Source organism: Xiphophorus maculatus, chromosome 21 (assembly GCF_002775205.1).
Source record: "Xiphophorus maculatus strain JP 163 A chromosome 21, X_maculatus-5.0-male, whole genome shotgun sequence".
Lineage (NCBI taxonomy): Eukaryota > Metazoa > Chordata > Actinopteri > Cyprinodontiformes > Poeciliidae > Xiphophorus > Xiphophorus maculatus.
Window position 1 is genome coordinate 7,961,368 of NC_036463.1, and position 27,182 is coordinate 7,988,549.

The following is a 27,182-nucleotide window of genomic DNA, read 5'->3' on the forward strand; positions in this document are numbered from 1 at the left end:
ATATAGCATATGAAAAATAAATGATTATACATTTAACTCAACAAGAAATGTTTGTTTTAGATAATCTACAACATGTTAAACTTGCCAGAAAATACATATATATTTACATTTATTTTGAATGAGAAAATCAGTTGTCTATGACTGATTTAGCTTTACACTTTAGTATGATAAAAAAAATAGCTAAACTGTATCATGTCTTTTTTTTATAGAAAAATAGAGTAAAGGTTTCATTTCACAGTGAACAAAGATATAAAATCCAGCCTCTGACATTTCTATTTATTATGTTACTGTTAATAAATATATATATTTATATAGGCCTATCGTTGTGGCGTGTTGTACATGTAATTGTTTGAAAAAATTTAAGTCATTTAGATTAATAAAATTGTCATATCTATCACAGTGTGATCTGAAAAAAATAATGTTTTTGACATGAGTGATAGGTTGCTTAGAGGCTGGAGATTATAATACTGATAACCAGTTTTATTTTTTCTCAAAGACTAATTGAGAATAAGTAAGCTAAAAATTATGCTCAAAGACTCTTTCAAAGACACACTAGCTGAGTTTGTCTTAAAGCATTGGTCTCAAACTCCTGTCCTGACCTGAAGGGACTTTAGCACACCTGGCTTCAATATCAGCTCATTAGCAGTGTTCTGTAAATCTTGACTACATGCTAGTGAGGCTGTTTTACCATTTTATTCAAATGTAAAGGACAATGGACACATCTAAAAGTTACAGGTCTCTGGACTTGGGAGGATTGCAGTTTGAAACCACCGTCATACAGACCGGGAAAAACATGTCTTCACCCGGAAGTACAAAGCAAGCGGACGCTCCAAAGGACTTGTGCAGTTTCAGCAGAAGAGGGCCCTACAACATTGAGTGACAATTTATATATAAAATTTAACACTTTAAATTACATGTATGCAATTTAAAGCCACATTGTAACTTCACCTCCACGTTCGTACACTACTTTGTGTTGGTCTGACTGCCACATAATCTCAAAATACATTGAAGCTTGAAGCCGTATTGTGACAAAATGAATACTATTGCTTTAGACGAAGCACATTACACAAATCATGCAATACAATTAAAGCATTTTTGTTCCCTGTAAACATGTTACTCCTTGACGAGGCTCTTTATAATCTTACGAATTAATGTTAAACTTGCCTCTTTTGGAGGAACTCTGTGATTTAAGTTCATCCCGTGAAAGTGTGAGGAGGCTGGGTGTTGGCGGTGGAGGACAGGGCGCACGGAGCGACAGCAGCGCGCTCTTTCCGCCCGTGTGGGAAGGGGAGCGCTGATCAAGAGGCTCTGTGATGCTGAAGGCTAAAATAAACGAGGAGTCACATCATCACCGGCATCGGAATCCGAGAGGCTCCTCCTCTAACCCTGCCGAGTCAAACTTGAAGATTGGCGCTGAGAGCTGAGCAACAAGCAGCTCCTCTCCTCTGCTCTGCTCAGCATACACGTGTTAGGCATGCGCGTTTGCGTTCGTCTTGGCCGCAAGTGGGGTGTTTCTCCAAGAAAAAGAGGGTTCTTCATTGCTTTTATGAAGTGATGTAATGGTCGTCAACAATAGCCCCAAAGCTAAAGCAGAAAACCCTCCGGAAAGTCACATGGAGACTCTGGAACACCCGATGCTTCAAGTAAGTTGTTTTAATTTAAAGTAATCTAACTTCCTGCTGTTTTAGTGTTTATCGAAAAACGTTAACAACTCACCTGTCTAATTCCGTTTTTCTTATTGGTGAAAACGTTCTTAAATTTAAATACTGGCGATGTGTCAAATGTATTTGTGCAATACGTCATTTAAATGATCTATTTGATTGTGTAGTATTAGTAATTTAGTTTGGATCACATTTTCTGTTATTGGTTACTTAAGTTTATGTAGAAAATGTTTAGATTTTTCCAGTGCTTCTTTTCGTCTTCACTATACAATTTTTTTTTTACTTATCTGTATTTAATCAATTCTAGTTTGTTTTTTTCACGTCTGTAAAACACACTTGCAATATTTGTCTGTTTGAGAAGTGCAATAAAAACAGAGTCTGATTATCTGACTGGCGGATGTTAAAGGTTCACAACTATTATTTAAAATTCTGGTGTATTTTAGCTGCAGGTTGGGTTACCCCCTGTCTTAATTGATATTCTGAGCAGAAATGCATTTTCCAAACAACAACAACAAAAAAAAAGCAAACAAAAAAACAAAAGAGGTCAGCCTATTCAAAAAGTTATTACTACAATAATTACTTTTTCTAGCCAAATTGCACTGTAAGATTGATCTTTAAATTATTTATTTATTTTCTAAATTTCAACTCTTGCTACTGGTTTGTTCATATGTTTGTGACATTTTTTTTCCAAATATCTTCAGTTTTAACACAGGTTAGTTGATTACCGGTATATATTATTTTCTTATATATTTGTTGTCTGCGCTTGTTCTCATGATAATGAGCTGAAGTGGGGCTATTGAGGAGCAGTTCTCTGTGTTCTCGTTTTATATGCATATTTAACATGTCCCAGGGGAGTGAGCTAGACTGAAAGGCAGGCTGGAAATAAATGTCTGTTATTCAGTTGCTAATGACAACATATGAGCATTTGCGCTCCAGGCTACTTTTCCTTCATCTTGCTGCAGAGAAAGTGGACAACCCACATAATTGCCGTCATTCTGTGAAATTGAACGAATGTTACACCTGAGAGAAAACAATTTTATTATTGAGTTAACAGCGATTTGATGGGTTATTTAAAATAGTATGTGTACAACCACATCTGAGGATAAACTCTCAAGCAGTTACCCCTGAAGATGGCATTTTCTATCTCTTATACCCGAGACCTGTTTTTGGTTTGACACTTTTCATTTTGTTGGAGAAATATTTCTTTAATTATGTGTCATTTTGTCTCTTCAGACTCAAGGCAAAGGAGCCAGGAGAAAAGGTCGGTTTAAAGGATCCGACGGCAGCACTTCTTCTGACACTACAACAAACAGCCTTGTTCGGCAGGTAACTACGGCATTAAGTTTTATTTTAAAACCCTTTTGACATTTTCAGTTTGCATATAGTGGGTACTTTTGATCTGTGTTTTTCCAACACCTGGGGACAAGTTTCCATTATTTTGTACACAAACTTTGTGTTTGTCACCATTAATTAGGTACCACCTTGTTTTCATTCCCACTGAACTGCAAAAACACAGAATGTAAGGCGATGGATGGACTGATATAAGTTTACACATAATAAATCTGGAAATACACATTTTTTTCTCCATAATTCGTTTCCTTGTGTTTATCCAGAGCGGAAATCAGATTCCTTACGTTTCCGGACTGCATAGTAACCCCGCACTTAAGCGTTCAATGAGATGCACTTTGATGTCTTGTATACATTTTCTTTTCCTTTGGAGTCTAACACTCGTGTTTGTGTGTGTGTCTGAGATTTTTGTAAACAAATTGACAGCAAAAGCAATTTAGCTTAAGAGCTCAACCTCAGTCATCATCATCCATCATGGAGAAGATGTGCACAGCAGCGAAAGGCTTCTGTAAACACCTCTGGGTACATTGCGTTGAGTGGAAGTCGCTCATCTTAGCTGCATTCTGGTGTGGCTGAAGCTTCAACTGAGCGGCTTGTTACAAAGCAGACCCTGAGAGGAACATATTTAATGAGCCTGCTCTTTGTTGAGCTGACCTGCAAAGGGACAGGACAGGTCGGGATGAGGATGCACACTGCTGAATAGTTCTGCCTTTTTTGGAGGAGGCATGGGTTGTCTTGTCTTTGGCACGGCGGCGGCAGAGAGACGGGAAGCCGGAGCAGATCAGAACAAAATGGCACCTCCTAGACGGCCATCTGCTTCGTCTCAATGCTTCAGAGAAGCTGCTTAGTAAGAAATTGCCGGATTGTACCACCACCACCCCTGGGAGCTCATTCCCATTCCCACAGTCCTTTTCCTAAATGAGGATTTTCCCTGCAGTCAGAGTAACCTCTTAAGTGGGCAGATATTGGTCATCTCTTTACTTTCTTACACCATCATCTAAAGGAAGATGTGGCTGTCTATTAGCACAGGGATGTGAAGATGAGGTCAGCGAGGACCTTGCATGCTGAACAAAAATATCCTCCTTTACATATTTGCTGCAGGATGATCCCAGAAATAGCAAGCTTTCCCGTAACCTCCCCTCTGTTTGGATGATAATGTAAACACTGTTATTCAGCTGTGGTGGCAGCTCTGACCTTATTCTTCCTTTTATTTGTTGTGAATTATAGTTCTCCTTTTTGTACAAAGAAGAAAACGGTACAAAACTTGCGCCATCTTGGATTGAGTGACACAAATCAGTCTTCTTGTCTTTTTTGAACGGAGATATAACAACTTGCCAGTAATCAAGAGTTTGAAATAATGTTTCTACTTCCTGTCTGACCTTTTATTTCTGCACTTTATAAATGTTTTGGACCTGTAGGTGTCTTCAGAACATCTCGTATGCGTCGCTGTTTGATCGATCCCGTACAGCCCCAAGCATCAGCTGCAACATCCGCTAACTTCTCACGAACAGCTCCTGAAGGACAGAATTACTCATGCTGAGAGACAGAGAGCTGGTTGCGAGAGAGAGGATGAGAGATGCTCCCTGTGGTCATGTCCCGATGCCCTGGGGGAAGTGTGGAGGAGGCTGGGAAGGATGCAGGGCCATGCCAGACATGACTGCTCAGCCGTGGGAGTAGCGGGGTCAGCGTTTAACTAGAGCTCACCGCTCCATTGAGAGGGGAGCAGGGCAACACTGACTCAGATTTGGTAGAAAATGTAAACATCCAGAGGTAAATGGTTTGATATTTTTGTGGAGGTGGATTAGTTTTGCTGTGGAACTGTGTTCTTTGAAGCATCTGCCTGTTTTTAGATGTGCTGAAGGGCTTTAGTCCCTTTTGCAGTGTAGTTTGCTATTTAAATTGAGTCGAGCTTTGGCAATCACTTGTCAAGTGCAAGGTACCAGAATGTAGCCTTGCGTGTTACTGGCTTGCCCATCCATTTTTTTAAGGTACCTTGTTTCAGTTCTGCACACTGCACAAATATTTATCATGGACTCATAAGGAAGTTTTGTCTTTATACAGGAAATCTTGAAACCAGCAGGTCCTGGTCCAAATCTGGATCTTATAGAGCAGTCATATCCTCTCCTAGTACTCCAACTTTGATTTTCCCTAAACTGCTTTCAGAACTGACTGTGTGTCTGGTTTGGAATGGCAACATGCACAGGTTTTACCTGCTTCTCAATGATTGATCATTGGAGATCGGTACCATAGCTTCCCTGACAAGGACTATGTCGGTGCTGACAGTGGTTGACTCAATTCTTAAGTGCAAGTAAGAGCTAATCAAAGTAATTGTCACCAACTTTACTATAAATGCATACAAAGTTGTTTTTTTTTAATAGGTTCAACAATATAAAGAACCATAGTACTCTGACTACTACATTGTCCCTCTGGTCGGTAAAATGTTACTAATGGTCTGTTGAAGCTGTGAAACTTATAGAAAGCCTGAAAAGTGACTGTGAGAAGTAAAAGGGCTAAAATTATGTAATTATTTTGGATATTTCCTGTACATTTAAACTTTTAATCAATTAAAATATCACCATAATGTTTATTTAGTTCATTAGTGAAGCTTCTATGTCACACAGATTAATTACAGACACACACCCTCACACCCCTGCCTACACACCCCTACACACACACACACACAGACAGACAGACAGACAGACATACTCTTAAAGTTGTTGTCGGTATATTTGACTGCATGGACAGGTTCCAAGTCCTACTGGAAAGTAAAATTCACAAGAAAGCTTGTGAGTAGAGGGAAGCATGAAATTCACTAATGTGGCAGATGGTTAGAAACGATAAAACTCAGTAGACATCAGATATGACATGGCCTCCTCTTGACTCTTCCTCCTGGGTTTTGAAGTTTGATTTTCATATGAAATGCATAATTGACTTTTATCTCATATTTTCTCTTTCGCCGAGGTAAGACTACTCTAGTGTTGTCTTTGATTAAGGCAAGGAATGTCACATTTGTATGTTCGTAGATAGGTCTGTAAACAGCCAGCTTTTAATTAGTCTTGTGTAATATTAACATTTTTTGTGAAATTACACTTGCTGGCAAGGATCTGGAAAAACTCTGGCAGTGCCACAAATTAGCGCTACGCTACAGCAGTAGTGCCAATTATGCAATATTCAGGGTCTGCAGCTCAAATCCTTAACTGTGTAAGATATACATAGCTTCACATAGTTGTTGCTCATAAATACTTGAATCCTTATTTGTGATCAACAGTGGAAACTACGATCTACCCCTGTGGCACATAGTCATTTTTCTTTAGCGGGTGAGTCCATTACACATTATACATCTGTAAGCTAATCTATTTTCAGTTTCTACTTTTGTATAAAGCTTCCTGAATCTGATCTAGACTCTCATTATATGCCCCCTCTCTTAAAGCAGAGCTAATAAACCAGACACACAGAAACGGAGAGCAAAACAAACAAAATCCAAATAGATACTTTGCTGTACTGTGAGCTATTAGGTTGTTGCCATTTGCAGTGATTAAGAAAATGACTGACCTTTTAAAGCAGAAAAATGTTGTCATGTCAGCCTTTTTGTAGGCTATATTTATCTCTATTTATTTACTTCTATCTTAAGATGTCAGTTTGTCTGCTCTCAACAGATCAGTTTATAAATACAAAAGTATCATTCAGACCTTATATTTATCAATTAATCATATGCTGTGATCTTTTTAGTTTACACCATAAGTAGAAGTAGCAATCTCATGTTGATTTTATTTGCTTTATTTGATTAATTCTCTAAAATACTCCCTTCTCACCCCTATGCCTCTCCAGAAGCATAGCAACCCCCTCCCCAACAGAACAAGCAGCTATAGAGAAGCTTTAGACAGTATGAAAGAGGATACAGAAACACAGTTCAATCAGTGATTTTTATGTAACTGAACATTACGTCATAATTAACCTCTTGCTTCTTCCCACTCTTGTTATGTAGATGTAAATGATTGCTTCAAGTTGCCCACTTCCACTTTCTGTTGCCCGCCTCCTGCTTCTTTCACTCCATCATTTTACAAACATCTCAGGATTCCATCTACAGCATTACTGGGTTGTAATTTTACTTATTCTACCACATTTAGCAATAAACGTTGTTCAAACTTTTCTATTCTTTCTTTATGCGCTTCTCTCTATTTTCTGGACTGTGTTAACTCCAAATGGTAATTTATATTCTGTGATTAGAAGTTAATTTCTCTCACCAAAATCTTTGTGGATTTTAGAACAGAAGTGAGACGTCTTGAAGATGCTGTGGACACTTTTATCATTTGTCACAGTGGCACAAGACTGACATCTAGTGGTAAAATATAGCATTGCTAGTATATAATCTGAATATTGTCGAACACCTTAAAATGTGAATGAAACCTACACTGCATAACCTGTTCAGAATCGTACCTCTGTATATAAGATGTCATACCATTTCTTTTGTTTTCTTGACTCATGTTGTTGATGCGATGTAATAGAATTTCATGTTCTTGTAATGCTTTGTGCAAGCTTACTTGTGGAGGATACAGTTAGTCTTTATCAGTTAAAAAAAAATCTTGATTCAGTTTTTAAAACTTTAATCAACTTTTTAAAGTTGATTAAAGCTCTCTATATTTTTTTGGTTCTTCTTTTTATTGAATTTTTTGCACAGTGATCCAAATTTGTGTTTATTTTTTGTAGGATCTACATCATCTTGCATTTTTTCCAGTGTTACCACACAGAGCCTACACCCATCTTCAGTTTCGTCTGGGTTGCAAACGGCTCTGTTAGAGTTTGGCTTCCTGCACTGCTGGGCAAGAGCCAGTAGCTTGGCTAATGCAGCTTAGTCCTCCAGCAGTTCAGCATCTGGATCGGGAAAGAGTGCTGTGAGTTAGAGGAACTCACTGTGGTTAGCTGCTGATTTTATTCCTAGGTTTTGTGCTTACAGTTTTATGTCCAAATCAGTTACTTTCAAAAAGACCTTTGTGGAAGTTTACTGTGAAATATCAGTTATACAAAGAGCAATTTTAAATATTATTTGGAAGCAGTTTCATAATATCACAAATTTGTAGTCTCTACAATATATTTGTATTGAAAATGGCTCATCTTTAAATTATACAGGAATTTTTGAACCAGTTTGAGATAAATTCAATTATTTACTAGTTTAAAACCTATTAGCTGGTTGTTAGGTTACTGCAGAGCTCCTATCTTTGGTACAAATGTAACAGGAGGAGGTTCATTGAAGATTTGTTAATATCTAGGGAGCTCTTAAGTCTCTGTGACCTAAAGCAAACATGTTTGATCCAAAAGTGTCTCATAGGAAGGGGAAGCTAAACATAGTTTAGAGGGCAAAAGTTTAATCTAATGAAACTCTGAAGTAAATGCTAAGAGAGTTTTGTTTATTTTCATAAAACTTTTAAAAAACTGGGATAGTGGCCATTTTTATCTTTTGTTTTCATCCAGAAAAATCCCCCGAGGGAAATGCTGACCTTCTTTCTTGTATGCCTGATATGTGTCAGTCAGAGGAAAGAGGATGTGGGGAACACTATGAAACAATCAGTTTAACTTAACTGTTGCAAAGATAAAAGAGCACAAACATTAATTACATTTTATAGTGAAAACCTAATACTGTAACATTTTTTTTACCTAAATGCAGGAATGCACTTGTGTAGTTGACTACATAAGGTATTTTATTGTTGAATTGAATTATGCAGGAATGTTTTGAGGTTGGTGTTCAGAGGTTTGTGGAAGAGATCAATGCAGATGGAGATCAGAGTTATGGTATGTGAATAATTCTGTGGTATTCCAGTTGTGATGCTTAGATGCTGTGATTGGCTTTAGATTCACAGGTAGCCAATGTAGGTGATGAACAGCTGAGCTCGGATGAGTGTCTGATCCGTGCTAACTTGAACTTTGTTGCAAATCTTCGTTGGTGCTTTATAGGTGAGGGTGAACTTCCCATGCAGGTTTTGCTATTGCATCCTGAAGAAGCTATTTGGAAATCCAATGAAGGCCAACAGGATGAATTTTCTACAATACAGCAAGACACAAAGTCAGTCACAGGAGGACACTTGCAGCATAGTGACTAACGTTGGATGACTTCAACGAAGTTGGACAATCTGGCAACGCTGAGAAGTCATGCTGGTCCTCTAAGCTTGTTGCCTGACGTAGTGATTGGAAACACTTGAGAGTGGAGCACAGCAGTAACAGCCCCACTCTTATGAGGAATTAGCAGCACAGGGAAAGGAGGGGGACACCGGAGTAGAGGACAGCGTAGGAAAACAAAATCACTTAATCACTTTATGGCAGAAATTAACAGATTTTTAGTACGTAGAGCAAAAGTGAGCGTGAGAGAAATCTATTGGAAACACAACGGGTTATTAAAAGAATTTTGATTTGGTTTTTTTTCAAAATAGTCCTTTTATAAGGCACTCAAAACTTGTTTGAAATGTGTAATGACCAACTTTGTTGGGCTTAGTATAAAGTTTGTAGACTGCTGTTAGACCATTGAGGCAGCTTTAGCATTTTATGAAGGATTTTTAAGGGCTTGGGACTTGCTTAACTAAGCTTAATTTGCCTAATCTACTCAGTATAATAGATCTTGGGAAGGAAAAAATGGCACTCTTTGAAGTTTAACTTGCTGAAGGTCTTGTTGGAACTTGCTATGTTTCCTTAATAGTTAAATCAACCTAGAAGGAATGTTTATTTACTACTGTCCAGCTTGGAAAGTTTCATATATTGTTTTTAACAATGTTTTTTTTAAGGGTTCAGTCTTTAACTTGTCAAAATCTCCATCAAAATGAGAAATCCAGTAAGATCAAGTTGTTCAGAAACAGAGAATCAACACGATTTTTGGAATTTGCCAGTATTCTGCCACTTCATGTAATGTCATAGAAAACAGTGGAGTTGCTGGTTCAAACCACTGCTCCATTCATCATTACTGTTGTGTCCTTGTGCAATACACTTCGCCTGCCCTGAAGGCTGGTGGTGGTTAATTCAATGGTAGCCTCACTTCCGTCAGTCCGCCCCAGAGTAACTGTGGCTACCTTGTAGCTCTCCACCTAGTGGGTGAATGAGCCATCGTATTGAAGTACTAAACAAGTGCGGGCTATTACAATTTATCAAAACATTTCAAACAAGCTACTAGAGAAAACAAAGTCCATGAAAAACATGTTATGCATAGAAAAGCTGAACCTCTCGCACTGATCCATAACAAGCATGTTTAATTACGTCGATGTGGTGTTTTTAATCAGAAAATGGAGTAATTTAATTAACTTGTTTCCATGTATTAAAAACCTGCTCCTGCTGCCTGAGTGATTAATTGATGCTGTCATCATTGTACAGAGAGAAATAAACACATCTTAACTGTTTTATTACTACCATGATTAGACTGAGTTTGTTTATTGTATGTAATGAGCAAAACCCAAAGCAGGAGTAAATGCATCCTTTAAGTTCTAAAAAAAAAAATGTAATTGTGATTAAAATGAAAGCTTTTTTTTCTGTGATGTTGCTCTCCAGAATTCTTATTGGCACCACTTGCTGAGTGATGATTATGTCTTAACAGTTAAGGGCTCTGACAGGTTAGCTGATATAATGCTCCCCTCTCACTGTAAGGTCTGCAGTTCTGTTTATAATGACGCCTTTTCATCACAGCAGACGCATGTCAGCCCATGAAATACTGGCTGCAGGAAGCTTTGGCCCTGATGAACGATGTTGCCAGGTTTCTGTTAGATTTGGTGTTTGTCAGACCTGGAGAAATATATAGATACTGATATACTGTCATGGATGAGCACGAACTGTCACAACTGACAGTCAACTGACGGTGTGCGTTTTGTTCACTGATGTCGGAGCAGAAATTCTCATAAGAAAAGAAATACCCAGATTTAAGAGAGAGAGAGAAAAATTATTGTACTTGTTTTTATTTTCTTTGGCAAAAACCACAACCTATATTATTAATGAGGAAAACTGAGTTGAGCTCAAATCACAATCACATCGCACCCTAATTCACTAATCTTTGTTTTGTACTACAGACAACAAAATATTTTTAGTTTACCTTTTTTTTAATACGCCTGGAAAGATTTAACACAGATATTCACATTAAGCAGTGTATTTGATTAAAAAAGATTATTTTAACTTCCCTTCAAATTCCAGTTGCAAAAACTGGAGTACCAAGAGATAATCCAATCATGAACAGGAAGAAAAGGCTTTTGTCCAGGTTTAGAATCCAGGACCTTCTTGCTACAAAAGCCAGAAGCGCTCACAGCTGAACATTTTCAGTAGCTGTGCTCTGAATTTTGATCACTTGTCTTTTTTAAGTTCCAGTTTATATGGCAATGCCACCTGCTGGCCCTGGATGAGTGCCGCATTATTATTAGGAAGCCATTTATTCTTGTCTGAATGGAGATTGTTGCTTGAACTTTAGATCAGTTTAAATAAAAAGTAGACTGTTTCAAACAGTAAATTCTGAGGAATAGCAGCAAAAAGCCTGCTCTCAAGCTACCTTTCTATAGTGAACATCAGATTGTGTGATGACACAGAGAATGGAGATCATCACCACAACAATTGACATGTCCATGATCAAATGTGAAGTAACTGTTTTCAGACTAAGATAAAATTTAAACTTTTCTTTTTTTCTGCTTATAATTAATTTACCATATCTGCCTTGTTTAAATGTTGTTTCAAAAGCATTTATTATTTGTTTTTAATTAATAGTTGGACTAGGATGTACCGACCAGATATTTGCAAAACGAAATTTTAGCCACTTCCACAAGAAAATGTGAAACAATTATTCAAATAGTCTTTTCCAGCTTTCATGCTCTGAGTGATTATTAATTATTTACTGTATGTTTATAAAAGAGCAGTTCCCGTAACACCAGAATTTACTAATATAGCAGCCACCTCTAAAACTCTCCAGTAATATGAAGCAATTTCTGCTGGCAGGTGAATTACATTTTTTGTTAGAAAAGAGACTGGGTTGTTGTTCTGCTCATGATCAAAGTTAATTTAAGACTAGCTCCTGATTCAAATTTATGAGATGATTTATTTATGGAAAGATTTAGCATCTCATGAAAGATGCATCTTATTGAAAGTATATGTAGACAAAAGTCTCCTACAATTGAAATTTGTTGTTGTGATGTGGCAAATGGGACCAATTTTAAGGGGGCAGGAATAATTTAGCAGAGCACTGTATGTCTTCAAGCCCTGAAACAAGGAGAGAATGAATGATTTTTGTCTATCACCAACTATCCAATAGAAAGTCCTTCGTTTGGGAGGAAAGACAAGAGTGTGTGTTATTAAAACAGTGCTTCTACAGTCACAACTAAAGTGTGCAAATGACTTCCCTCTGGTGCATAAGCGTAGATGGGCTGCGGCTCTGCTCTCTTTTGCTTCTTTGTAACATCAAGGCAGAGTCCAGCCTTTTAAGCCAGCATGTCTCGTCTCAGTCTGCCCCCATCATCCACACCTGAATGCATGAAAACTGTTGCATTGCAAATCAGAACCGAGTGATGACGCAGGCGCTATCGGGACAAAAAAGTAACTTCACAAAGCCAGTGTGTGTATGTTGTGAACCAGTGAGGCGTAGTGACTCGTACATTGGTCTGTCAAGGACACTTGGAACTCCACCTCCATCCCCCTTGCTGCTGAGAAGAAACTTGTGTGCAATGAGTGGGTCAAAATCTACTTGCAGCTAAAACAACGTGCCAGCCTGTGACTGCCACAGCACAGCAGTGCTGCAGAGAATTTGGCAGCACAAAAGATGTGCTGGAGCGTGGACAGATTCTGGCGTGGGGTAAACAGTTTAGGCGTGCAACTCGCTGGCGGACGGCGGGAGCCCTGCTGCAACAGTCTGGAGATGGGTCGGCAGGGGAGGATCACAATCTGACTTTCTGAATCATCCGAACTAGGGGGGGAGAGGGTGAGGGGATTAGTGAGTAGGACAGTCCTGTACTCTCTTGTCTCACTCCTGCAGTGTATGTCCTTGGCATTTGTGTGTGTTTTGGTGGTCCGCTACGCTGTGGATCAAGTCTGCACGCATGGATCTAGGCTGAGTGTTTAAAACGCCTCTGCCTGATGAGGAGTCTGTGAGACGGCCACCCATTCCTCCCCTCCCTGGTCCCCTTCATGCCGTGCTGTGGGCTGGGCCATCGCCGGAGAGCAGAGCTTCCATATGTGAGTTTAATGCTCTGATCCTGATTTATCACAGGGGCGCGAGGAAAGAATAAAAACACGATGAAGGCAACAGTGGGCATCCTGTGCAAATTAATAATCTGTTTTCTTTCAAATAACAGTCTAACATAAGGTTTGCTGTGTGAATAATTCATTGGAGAACATGCTTCAAAGCACCAGCTTTCCTTCTTGATTTAATCACTGCTCTGCGATTTTTAGATTGTATTTTGAAAGAGTCCAAAATGCTGCATCATTTAGTCGAGTTGTTTTTTTTCCCACTTGCTGTATGCTGAAAGTTTCCAGCATCCAGCCAGACATCATAAATGTTTTATTCTGTATTTATTCTAGGGTTTGCACAGAGAACTGAGATAGTGACATGTTTGAACACAATGGCTTCATGTTTAATTATTACAGAGACAAGCTCAGTTGACACTGTCACTTTATTGGCCACTGCTGGTTTATTGTTATTTGTTTTGCTGGTGTCTAAAATTAGAAATGTCATATGGCAATTTGTTCCAAACAGTCATTCTATAGAGATTTATACGCTTAAATCAGTCTTTCATCATTTTAGTAGATTCTCTAAGTGCTTTAACTTGTATTCTCTGTGGAAAGAAATATTTTCTGCTTCTGTTCTCTAAATTGGAGCGGTAGATGATTTTCACCCAATGCTTTTCGACTGCAGAGAAGAATTATTCACACTGGTTGAGTTCACCACTAGATGGCGTCGTTATGCTTTTTAACTTATACTCGCATGAAAGCAAGTGTGCGCAGTGCAAAGGCATTAACAAAACTATTGTACACAGACATAATGTCCTAACATTATTGAGACAATGATTACATTTTAGTAATGCTGAATTTTCTTAACATATTGCCTAACATGAGTCATTTCAACATTGGAGACAGTAGTTCTTTGAGTACAGGAACACTGTGTTCCCATCTCATAAAACAGGCTTAAACTGGGATAACAAAGTGCACATGGATTCATACTTGGTTTTTAATTGTAGTGTTTTGTTCAGCTTTATTCTACACCTGGTTTTGGGATTTGAAGTGTTGGAAAGGCATAATAGACTTTAAAAAGGCTTTAAATGTAATGGTGCTATTACTGCTGTTCAGTGTTTTTACTATGAACATGTAATCTGCTTTAATCAATGAAAATGCTAATAATTACATTCTTTGATGCACTTAAGATGTTAATATAAATGTAACTTCTTGACCAGTTCAGGATAAAAAGTAAGGATGGAGATTTCTTTTCCTCACAACTGATCACTTATTTCTGTCCTTCAAATAGCATTAAAGTTAACAAAATTAATGCTATAAACACTTGAAACCAGATGAGAAATGGAGCTGAGATAGTCCCTCGAATCACATCTTAAAATGTATGATTTGGGTCAAATGTTTTGGATATTCTTCCACAAGTTTATTAACAATTGTTTTTTCAAGAATTTTTGTCCACTTCTGATAATTCTAGTATGGCTGGGTCAAGTTTGTGGGCTGTATTTCTATGCCCACAAACTCTCTATGGATTCAGGACTTGATAGCCATTCCAAAACATTGATTTATTGTCTTCAAGCCACTTCAAATCTAATTTGGCTGTCTGATTAGGGTTATTGTCCATTTGGGAGACTTAAATGTTGCCAAGTTTGAATTCCCTGACATATCCCTTTGAAACTGTATTTTAAACAGCATTATCATAGTTTAAAATACAGTTTCAAGGGGATATTCAAAATAAATAAAACAAACATAAATAAAACAGCATTATCATAGTTTTATTTTTCTAAAGTAGTAGTGATTTCTTCCTTTCTGAGTGAATTTTCAATCCATATTTGTAAAACTTGTGTCACTGTGAATAATGACTCTCCTTTACTTCTGTCAGCACCTCAACAGTGTCTTCACATTTTTTTCTGGAGTGTACTTCTTCTCTAACCCAGTCTGAGCTGTTTCAAAAGAAAAAAATGACAAACTATTCAAAGACCCACAGTTTGGTCACATTGCTTGGATTTATGTGATACAACGTTTACTGTACGACTGAGCAAGCTTTAATTTAACAGATGAGTGGATTGTTCCTTGACCATATCTTGAAACACTACTAAAGAATTTTAAAGTGCATGACTAAGGGGTTTGCATGAAAACAAGCTTTTGCTGTGGCTGAGGGTCTCTACCAGCATGTGTTTGTTTGATGACTGGGCAGAAAAGAACCATGAAGAAATTAATATAATGAGCTGGAGTATTGGCTAGGGGAACTGCGTGGCTGAACTTCAGAGGACTCCTGCTGCTGTGACGCAGCTCTCAGTCTATGACACCCTTCTCACGTTTCCAATATGGGGCACCTAACCGCTGTTTTACATCTGAAATGGGGCAGAACACAATTCTGCTCTGGATGGAATGTGGAGCACAGAGACCCGGCCGGATGAGAATCTGTCTAAAAGACTCGGTAGCCAATTCCAGACACTCATCATGGAAAGTCAGCTAATTGAAGACAGCAGGCCTGCTTCGTTCCCCAATTTGTATTCGAGGTTCTCCTGCTTACCATGAAGCAGCAGCAGAAACAGGATCAGGTTATGAGATCTCGGCAAAATCTGCTCAGATTAATTGGATCCAGTGGTCGGTCTCAGAGCCCTGCCATTGTTTTGCGTTTTTTTTTTTTTTAAATGCACCCTCCCCCTTTTCATGGTCATCACTGACATTAATAGGTAAGAGATAGCGTGGACCATGGACTTCATCATCAGACAATGTTTTAGTCTCTACCAGCTCATTTGACACATTGCGTAATATAACACTTTCTGACACAACGTGTCAGCAAACTCAGGTTTGCTGCGTTATAACTCAGCAAACCTGAGTTATAACGCAACTAGTGTAATTCTTCCCAGACTGTTTTTTTTTTGTTGAACTTTCATGGTAAAAGTGTATGCTGGAATTCCTATTTTTTTCTGCTACTGGGAAGCACGCCCAGTGAGGTGAGTCCAGCCAGCACAGAGTTTACTGCAGCAGGGTTTCCTTGGCAGCAGCTACACGTTCTTTCACTTTTCCAGAGCATGTAGAAATTTCCGGAAACCGAGCGACTAATTGGTCACAAAGGCCCCTCAGGAATGTCTCAGATTATTATTATTATTTTTTCATTGCCATTGCATAATGTATCCCGTCATCGGAATGGAAAGTGTGATATATATCTGTGGAGGTATTTGCAGCGTGTAGCTCGATTCCAGCCTGGAAACACTGATGTCAACGAGATCTTGCGTAGAGACTTACAGTGCTGCAGTTACGACTGTCTGAGTTTTATACGGCTCACTGGTCTGGAAAAAGTGAAATAATGGCTGGAAAGCTTTACATTTTTCTTAATATATCTTAAGGTCGATTTAAAGCACTCAAATGATTATTAATGGTTTTTAAAGATGTTTTATATAGTTAATTTTAACTGTATATCAGAGTTTAATCTAATCAATATGCAATTTCTATAACAGTTTGCTAAATTTTGTTGCTCTCTTTGTTTCTTTCATATTTTCCTCCATTTTCTACAAAGACATGTTTGTCAGGTTTATCCTAACAAACATTATTTTAGCCCAAGGTATGAGTGAGAATGGTTATGTCACTTTTAGTCCACAGGTGTGGCCTTTAACCAAATAGATGATTGACCTATGTCCAGAGTTAACACCCACCTGTGCCAGCTGAGAATTCATGTTAGTAACTTTAACATGCTATAAACCTAGATGAACTAAACAAAGAGATAGAACAATGGACTATGGAGGAATTGGTAACTTTTTGTGAGACAAATTGCAAAATGTAGAGCAATGGTAACTGTGTGTGATGATATGTTGCTACATATACAGCAATTTGCCATGTGTGTCTGCCTCCCATAATGTGCTATGTTTGCAGCTATCAGAGAAAAGCAGCTGCTCTGAGGGTTGAAGTGCTGTCATCTTTTTTTTGTGAGGCTTGTAGTTTCTGGCACAGCCTGCTTAGAAATTCCATCTTTAGGTGTCGTCACATTATATAACAACACTACACATGTCTTTAGAGGGAAATGTCTCAGAATGTCCTCTGGTGCTTGTTAGGCTGTGGTGTTTGCTATTTTTTCCCCTCCCCTTTTTGATTAAAGACTAATTTATGCTTTATTTTTTAAAACCATACAAACACAGATACCCTCATTCCTAATTGTTTTTTTTCCAGTTCATTTTCGGTCTTAAGTAACTGCTGCCAAATTTGCTGGCTTTAACCTCCCAACATGATGAAATCTGTGTAAAAGCATGTAGTTTTGCTGACTTTAGACTATTAGAGCTCACACCTCTGGCAAGGATGCCCAAACTGAGCATCACGGGAAACAGGAGCAGATGTTTGTTGAGGCCAATTAACAACATTGAGAAGAAGACAACCTTGTGCACCGGAGGGGGGTTGCTGGCTAATATGCATGCTATAAAATTAATTAGATTTACAGACATGGATCACGAGCTGTGCTTGGCCTTGATTAACTGAGATATTTTGGGGTTTTTTTGCATGCTATTTTTAGTCTTTTCTGATTTTAATGAACTGTGTTTCATCGTCATTTAGGTAATATTTTTCCCACACAAACTGTAACATTAAACATGACTTTTAATTGGATGTGAAGTGTTCCTTTGTAAAAAGTTAAATGTCCTTTCTTTGTTCTAATTTTACTGAGTAGGTAATTAACAAATTACCATATTATTAGCCACATGTACTCAGTCTTGCAGTCATTAGTTGTATTAAGGTAATTATTTGAGTGTAAAGTCAAGTCAGTAATGTGTACTACACCCAAGCGTTCTTCCATGACTAACAAAACATTCAAAATGTCTTCCAGAGATCCTTGCAACATGTCAAGGAATATTTGTCCAATAAAACCAAAACTATGGACTGAAATTGAGTTTCCTGACACATGTTCATACTTTGCTTCAATGGCTGTAAAACTCTTAGTCAAGCCTCAAGGCAATTAAAAGCCTGGGGACTTGGATGTACTGGAATGCTATATCAGAGATATATCGGCATATTTCAGGCAAGAAGAAGCAGACATTTTGTTTTTGACAAGCAATTCCCTGTTCAAATTTTAAGCACCAACATAATCTTCATCTTATAATCCACTGCAAAGACCACAAGGCTTATCTGAGTACTGTTGAATGAGAGATTTTTAGTAAAAAATGAATGCTATATTTTCTCCGACACAGTGTGATAAGAGAGAGAGATAATTTTACGAGCCAACAAGCTAAATGCATCCACAAAGCTGATTAGAGATGCACCAATTAGCTAGAGACTGGAAGTGGTCAGTTGTCTTCTTTTCCTCCTTGGTGATCTATAGCTCAGCTGCTGGAAAACGGGAGGAAAATATCGTCCAATAAATGCCTCAGAACTAATAACTCATGTTCAGTCTGTACACACACATTAGTCGATAGCATGCACTAAATAAATACACAACATTGATAAATATCTGATTATTAATTTCTGAAATATGCTATGTTGTGTTGGATTCAAAACTACTAACTGTCAAAGAAGCTGCAGCACATTTTCTCCTATGTTATATCATATTCAGGAAAAGAATTAGAATCTGCAGCTCAGATCTCTGAGAAAATTGGATCAACTACAAAATGTCTTAATTGTTGCAGACTACAGCAAACTAAATAAGTTAATAAAGGCATTAGAGTTGCACAAAATTTAAAAAAACTTTCATAAAAGAGAGTGAATAAACAGTCCGTCCTGTCTGAAATTCACCAATGTTTTGAAAATCTACTTTTACCCCCAAAAAACTGCAGCTACAAAGTGGATTATCAAATTCATATTTCTAATCCTGGATTTACATTTGCCAAACAAATGAGTGATTTAGCTGGTTCCTTCCTATTTATTTAAGTATGCAGCTTGAACAATCCACAACTAATATTATTGTTACTCAGTGAGACAGTAGCATAATGCTATTATAAGAGCAATGGCATGACCTCAATATCTTGATGAAGTCCTTTTTTTGCAGGTAACGTTAAATCAAATATACATAAAAACTGATTTAAAATAAAATGCATTAACTCCAGATAGATGTTGTTTTGTTGTATAGGACATTAACCATTTTTGCAGATGCTGATCAATTCCAGCCAAGTTTAGCTTTTAAAATCAAATAAAATCAAACTGTGTAGCTCTTTTAGTGTAAGTGACAGGGGAAGCTGTAACAAAGTGAGTGAAGCAGGAATCCAGAGGGGTTGAGATCAAAGTCTCATTTATTCCTTGTGGTTCATAAAAGAGAGGATTTAATATAATAAAAGCTATTATAAAAGACATCAAAGGCAGAGCTGCCTAGCTTTTTTCTTAATATCTGTCCCGGTATTTGTCTCTTAGCAAAAGGGCACCATGACAACAGATAGTAGTCAGGTGACAAAATGCACCCCTGGGAGAGTAAGAGCAGAAAATACTGGATGGTAATGAGTGGAAAAGGAAACTACAGTAGACTCCAATTTGATTTTTTTTTGTTGCTTGTTTATGTACTCACTGATATCTGTCTTGTATACTTGACAATGGAGAGCTCTGTTCTCTCCTCCAGAGAGTCACCGTCTTCATCCTAATACTTCTATAAGCTCACCCTCGGGAGCTGGCCACGGCAATCTGCTCTGCGATTGGGCACATGCTGTGGCTCAGGAGGGCGGGGTTAAAACTGAAGGGATGCTTCATAATAGTAAGCTTAAATTCATAACCAGTCCATCAGGTCACATAGCGCTGGCATCAGAAGGAGATACAGAACATTTTTACCCAGTTTTGGCTTTTTGCCTCGTCAAGAAGCCTGAAGAAGTCTGTGAACTTTCTTATTAGTCCATGCAGTGGGACTGGAGACTTGTCAGATGCAGTATTCAGTAAGCGAGGACACGGTTGCCTTGTGGGTTTGCAGGATAGAAAATGACCCATGGCTGAGCTTGACTTACCCCCGGGCCATCAACCTTTGAACTCGCTCAGACACGCCCAGGAAAAAGGTTGTTGGGCTGATATCTGCTGAGGACCTGGGCTCCTCTCGCAACCCCACCGGCCCACACTTGTTGCCATGATCAAACAAAACAAGAATAAAAATGTCTCATGGGTAAGTGGTGAATCTTTGTATAATTTTACCCTTTTGATTTTAATTTGAGTGATTTCTTTTTTTTTCTCCAGAGCGGCTGAAATCACAATATGTAGCATTGTATATTGAAACTGATGAGATGTATTGTATTTCTGGTGTGCATTATCCTTGATTTCTAATGCTTTGGAACCTTTTGGCTGTTCCAAAGAGGGGCTTAGAGATTTAGTTATTATATAACTACAAGTTACTACATGTCCACTTTATGAAATCTAGTCATTGAGGCTGCTAAAACTGCCTATTTTACAAAAAAAACAAGTCACATTGTCAAGATAATTTAGAAAACGAGCTATAGCTTCTGAGAAAAGGTTTACACGTTTGGTGAAAACATGAATAATTACAACAGATACATCAGTGTCTTTTTTTCATAAGTCAGGTTTTTTTTTTAACATGTGCGTGTTTGATATTTGATTCCCGGCCAGTGCAGATGGATCAGGGGAGATTATAATGAGAGTGGCTTTGCTGGGGATGAAATCGACTACTTGGAAGTGGGGGAGAAGTGGCAGGAAATATAGGATGGAGTTAGGGCATACAATTGGATGCACTTCCTGTATGATTTTCTTGACACATTTACTGATTATTTATAAAAAGATGTGCTACCTGTAGCTTTTTATTTAATGTAATTAACAAAGAGTCAACAGATTTACCCACACTGGTGTAACATAAATACAAACCAAATCAAATTGCATAACAAAGTGAAGTCAGCAGACTTGGTGATAACATAGAAATATACCAAGATTGTATTCATACGGGGCATCTAAAGCCTAATTTAACTTCATCTTATGCACTTTCCATTAATTAGCTGTTTGAATTGTCATTTTTGTGCAGCACAGTGTACACATGGACATGTGCATAGAGATGTACTTATGTGTTTTCCTCCGGAGGGAAACACTGCTCCACTTTCCCTCAACCTATCCATATGGCACATATGTCATGCTGCTGCTTTTTGTGTCCTCACCCTGAACCTAAATACTCCTGCACAGACAGAGCTGGAAAGTTGAGGTTGTTAACCTAATAAAATATATTCTTGGGGTGGGAGAGCTACCCTCTCCTTCACACCCTGCCTCACCCACAGTCTGTGGGAGGAAATCGGAGTACCCGGAGAGAACCCACAGATACACTGGGAAAACATACACATTTTGTGCAGAAAGACCTCATTTCAGGATTCAAACTTTGAACCTGATGCAAGGCAATAGTGCCAACTATTTTTTTATACATATTTCTACAATTGTTATGAATAGAGACCAAAAAATGTTGCTTACCAAGAGAAAAAAATTGAAATAAATGAACTTTTCATTGATTTTTTTTATTATTATTATTTCAATAATGCAATTCAAAAGGGGGAAACCCATGTAGATTTAATGCAGAAAGTGTTATATTTTACATCAGACACTGATGTTGGAAGAGAAGACTGTTCACATAAAGTTGGAAGCATGAAACTGTCCCATGGTGCCATTCTTCACAACTGTTTATCTGGCAGTTTGGTTTGCACTTGGTGTAAGATTTGGATGCAGCTGCTTGGTCAAGAAAGCATGTTTAATGAAGTTCTGTACACCCTATATTTTCAGGCTGATCTGAACACACAAAGAGCTTGTTGTCTGCAGACAACTGCTGACTTCTGCATCACATGTACCACCTAGTTCCTGAGTTGCTTTCATTTCCAGTTACATCCATGTTGTCATAAAATAAACAGATGACTAATATGCAGTTGGGGGAAAACTCATGACTGTACACACGTGGCATTTTAACCCAGTACCATGATTAATTTCACTGAGCTCCTGCAAACAACCACTTCTTTGACAAATATTTGTCGATTCAGCCTCCAGGCCTATGTGCAGCATTTTCTCTACATTTGGTCTTGGAAGTGATTGGAACTCCTGAATTCAATGATTTGGACCAGTAACCAGTACTTTGGGGAATGTGGTGAATGCTTTACTAGCTGATCAATAAAGTGATCAGGCTCCCTTGCCCTCACAAATTGAAAAATGTCTTGGAAAAGGCATCTCACATAAGGACAAAAGCACACACCTCCAAATTGTGCATATAGGCTGGCTTCTGAGAGATGGAGCAAATTTGTGGGGGGTTTTTAGACAGTCTTTTACATAAAAAATTTATTTGTTAGACTATTGAGCATGATACTGATTTATAGTTGGTAGTTCTAGCAGGGTAAGTTGAAATGTTTCACACATTTAGTGATTTTTTTTTGCCCATGCTTACTTGCAAAATAACTCAACCTCTGTCTGACTGCATTAAGCATATGTTAGAGCAACTATTTTCAAGTCTTTCCACAGATTATGAAATGGTTTTAGGTTTGGACTTTGAATAGGACATTCTCATACATTTATCTGATCTAAGCCATAGCATTATAAGTCTAACTGTATGTCTAGTGTTGCTCTTTTATAGGGTGAACCTCTGCACCAGTCTAAAGGCTCTAACATTTTATTGCAAGACAAAATCATTTAAAGACCTGTTCTTCAAGAAATCATAAGTCCCACATTATAAAAGAGTTGTGAAAAGTTACATTAAGTTAAAAAAAAATAAAGCTCTCTTTCTGGTCTTTCCAATCCTTTTCTGTTCAACTGTTGTTCATCTAGATGAAAGTAACTGCATGCACTGAGTTATCAAACTTTTGCAACCAGTGGAAAAAATTTATTGCCACATTTAAGTAACTTTGCTCCATCAGTCTTACCTAAAATACAAATTCATTTTTAAGTAAGTAAAACTTTTTTTTTTTCCTCACGTCAACTTGCTTTACCATTTTTTTTTTCTCTGTTGAAACTTTTTGGGTTCAGCGTCTACCCTTCTACGACCCGCCCATCCAGTGCGTCCACTTGTCTGTCCAATAAGCCTAATGACTCTGAGGACCATGTTTATAATCACCGGGGTGGGCCATGCCAGGCGGATTAGAACTCCAGATGGTGCTGTTACTGCCTGCCTGCCTGTCTGTCTGACCACGGATGCACAGCTGCAGGAGGTCACATGTTTTACAGCAGAAGTCCAGGCCGCTCAGTATTATGGTGACACTGTGACTGAATGTTGCTGCTAACTGCTGAGTGCTGTTGGGCGCTTTAAGGTGTTTGCAGGGTGTGTGCATGTGTTTTTTTTTTGTTTGTTTTTTTCATGCTGATTTAGATTGTCTCTGAAGGTTGAGTGGCCCATGTAACAGATGTCACGCTATCAAATTAAAGCTTAATGCCAAGCCAGATAAAAAAAAAAAAAAAACACTGCAGGGCTAACCATGACACCACAGAGCTTAAACACTTGGTTGTGTGTCAACTTGAGTCCATGTCAGTGTGTGATCTGCCTCTGTTGAGACTCTTCAGTCGACTTCACTCTACACTGAGGTCTTCAATATGCTGACAGCTTACCTCCTCTGCAGTAGGTTTCATCTACAGCTGGAAAACCAAATGTATTTATTTCAGAGCAACTTGGCAGGCAGAGGAGTAGTCACCGCTGTCTGTTCTGACTGAGAACGACAGTTTTTTTGTTTTAATAATGCCAGGCGTCAGATGTTTGCATCCCTGGGTCCTGGTACTGTGAACAGGAAAAAAAAAAAACTTATGCGGGGTTTGCATAATTCATGACAGTCTCTGCAGAGCGGAAAGACGGCACAGGTGTTCTGCTCGTTGTGGGAGAGCAAGCATGTCAAAGAAGAAAAAGGTAAAAACAAAAGTCATTTCTATGTAAATCTACTGCTTGCTTCTTTATCCCTTGATTATTCACTGCACCTTCTGTCTCAGTGATAGTTCCCATTCTATCACTGTGGCATCTTTTATTGTGGCATCTGTGCTGATGTTTGTGCATCACGATTAAGATAGTTAATGGATAAGGTCTGTTCCACAGAATCTACTCTTAGTGGACTTTTTGCCTGGTTCGTTGCTGCCTTTTTTCTGCAGATTGCTGTTGGTGAAAGACAATCTGCAGGATCGTCTTTCTGTTTTGGAGATGAGGAACTCGGGTCCAGCAGAAAAACAGGCTTGTGCACGCCAAACCCTCTGTTGAATCATTCAGAGAATGTTTCAGCTTTTCCCCTCTGTTCTAGAAAACTGATGCATACTTTGGAAGGCCTAGTCATATAAAGTCCTCTGCACATTTTTAAGTTTTAACACCTACTTTCCTAAAAGGATTTACTCTATAAAGACAATGTTGTAGACCCTGAAAGACATCAGAAATCATTTTATCCCCTGTAAACTTAAGGGAAATAAATTTCCAACTAAATCCCACTGCCAAAGTAAACTTTTTACCTCAGAAATGTGTTTTAAACACACCCTCAATGTACAAAAGTATTTTTGTATGTTGAGTTCAGGCTTCCTTTTACTCTTAACCCTTGATATGCTGAAAGACTGATGAGGATTTAAATCTCCTTAAAGAAGCGATCGTTACGAGAGTTGGGGGATCAACTGGATGCAAACAGTCACCTCTTCTGGTGTTCTTTTGAGCGATTTGAATTTTGTCCTCCTGATTGTAAAGTTGCACAATATATGGAGAAGAATGGATGTTACTAAGCACCTCAGACAGTAGGACTGTGGTGTTGCTTTTGTTGCGTCCAAAGGAAACAGAAACGGACACAAATGGACAGTGATAGGCATGACTGTTCAAACTTGGCTGCAAAATAACCGGCTTTGTGAACATTTCAAGTTTTTGTGACTTAGAAATTGAGAGATTATTGTTGACTTTTAATGCAACATGAATCCTATACAAGAGAAAAATAAAAAAAGCTGCAGTAACCTGGTCGGATAAGTATCTAGACTCTGAAAACTTGATTGAAGGACCCTCTGATTAAGCTTCAGCAGTCACTTTTTTTGAGTTCACATCTGCCATTAGTTCTTGTGAATCTGATTAACCGTAATAAAGTTCAGCCGTCCCAGAGGATTTTTCTGACATTTTCATTCTTTAACTAAAGCCACGTTCAGAAAGCTGATGAAAAGACTGAAGTGACTGTCAGGAAATTGAATTAGGGCAACACAATTTCTCCTTTAAGTTCATTGCATTAATTCACGCTCTATCAGTCTGTATATTTTATTAAGTTATCTCCGTTCTGTTTACTGAGTTACTCTGTTTTTGTTTCATGAAAGCGTTGTAGACCCACAGCCCACTCCACCCTCTGCCTCTGTTTGTCCTGATCCCATGCGTGACTGCATTTTTCGCAGCAATTCTAGCTTGCCTGTTGGAGTGATTTTTCCAATGACTCCATGTGGAACAGCCGATGCGTTGATGTGCTCAGCGAGCGTGAAGTGACTCAGTTAGCACCATAAGCAGCGCTAGACATCGCACACCGTTTTACATGTCAGCACTTCATAAGTCATCAAGTGCTCCTACCTCTGAGCTCATGATTTTCATTCCCGTTGACCTGCTTGACTTGCTTCCTTTGTCTCCACGGACAAAACACTTTTTGGAAAGGGTAAGTTTGCGCCAAGTTTTCAGTTTTGTTTTGAATTCTTTTGGAAATCTCTTGGTTTGTAATTCAGGGTGTAATATCTGAGTGGTAGCCTGATTTTTGTGAGGAGTGACCAGCTTTAGAGCTGCTTTTAGCTCTGTTTTATGCGGTAGTGGGATGCCCGGTGGTGGAGAGGAAGAAACAGCCGTCAAACTCTTTAATTGCTCGGGGTGAAATCAGAAGATACAGCAGATGCGGCTTCCATCTCACGCTCTGCTTCTGTTTATTTTGCTTAGTGCAGTATTTTCCTTCTAATCTTTCTTTTACTGTTTTTACCTTCATTGCTTTCTTTCCTCATCTGTAATTAGAGATGGTCCCAGGGCTCAGACATCCTGGCATATGCTGTAATGTCAGTCTGATGCTGGCTGCCGACTCTGGGGTTTTCAGTGGGCTACAATCATAGGCATATAAAGCCTGGCATGGTCCATGCAACTCTGATCTTAATGATGCTATAGATTTAGGTTATATATATTTTTTCTATAGAAACTAATCCCTGGAACTTCGTAATATGTTAGATTCTTGTTAATCAAGCACATTAAGATCGAGGGTTTTTCTGTTCTCTCTCATATCGTCTATCCTGACAAATAATTGTAAATATCTAAACAAAACGCAACAAATTTTCCATCTCTAGTAGATATGGACTCATGTGAGGTCCTTATGACATGACAGTCACTGTCTGATCGACTGCAGAGCAGTTGTAAGGACCAGGGGTTTGTTTGGCCTGTGTTGTGTATGTTTGGGTTCTTTCTAGTTTCCCCGGCTTCCTCCCATAGTGAAAAAGCATGAATGTTTTTTTTTAAGTTTGAAAGTGTTGATGGACCAGTGAGTACCCCGCCTCTAGCACAATGAAAACTGGAGATGGGAAGCAGCTCCTCTATCAGGTCATTAAGTGCTGCTCCGTACAGCACAGAATGCAAAAAAGGCATATTATTTTGTGCAAGAAGCACGTTTACGTAAAAAATATTACTGTAAGCTAATCTGTATCCATTATTATAACTCATCATCTGCATGTCTTGCCGCTTTTGCAGCAATATCAATAATTTATGCTTTTTGGTTTGAAAACAAGGGAATTGATGTACTCGTTAGGTTAAACTATATAAGAAAACCGACCAACTTCTGATCTTTATGTATGTCTGATTGCATCACTCTAAAGAAAAGTAGGATAAGATAATAACCTTTTTGTCAAATGATAACCAGTTGTGAGATTATTTTTCGAGACTGAAAAAAAAAAGATCCAGCAGCACTTGAAGGCTTCTTGGAGAGTTTCATCTGTGTAATGGCATTCTTGGCAAAGCATGACCCCTTTGGAGAGGCCTTTCTTGATATTTTCTCAGTCATATATTTATAGTGCTCTTAAGCCTTTCGGGGATCTATTTCAGTTTACTACGCATTGAATCCATGTTACCATAGCACCTTTGACAGAGAGCAAAACCCTGTTTATAGTACTGGACATAGTCTCTGTCACTGGCAACAA

General features: G+C 38.5%; 1 protein-coding gene across 4 annotated transcripts in view; it reads left to right on the forward strand.

Moving 5' to 3' along the window:
- The first annotated feature begins 1,270 nt into the window (after window positions 1-1,270).
- Window positions 1,271-27,182, forward strand: part of cacnb2 (calcium voltage-gated channel auxiliary subunit beta 2) — a 64,946-nt gene continuing 39,034 nt past the window's right edge. For 2 of the 4 annotated variants that reach the window (XM_023326642.1, XM_014468591.2), the window contains exons 1-2: window positions 1,271-1,643; window positions 2,895-2,987. In XM_023326642.1, the coding sequence (XP_023182410.1) occupies window positions 1,560-1,643; window positions 2,895-2,987 (177 nt within the window). In that variant the 5' untranslated portion in view covers window positions 1,271-1,559. Of the gene's footprint in view, window positions 1,644-2,894; window positions 2,988-12,968; window positions 13,185-27,182 lie in introns of those variants that run through there. The other 2 variants (XM_005798566.2, XM_023326644.1) reach the window with 2 other exon arrangements.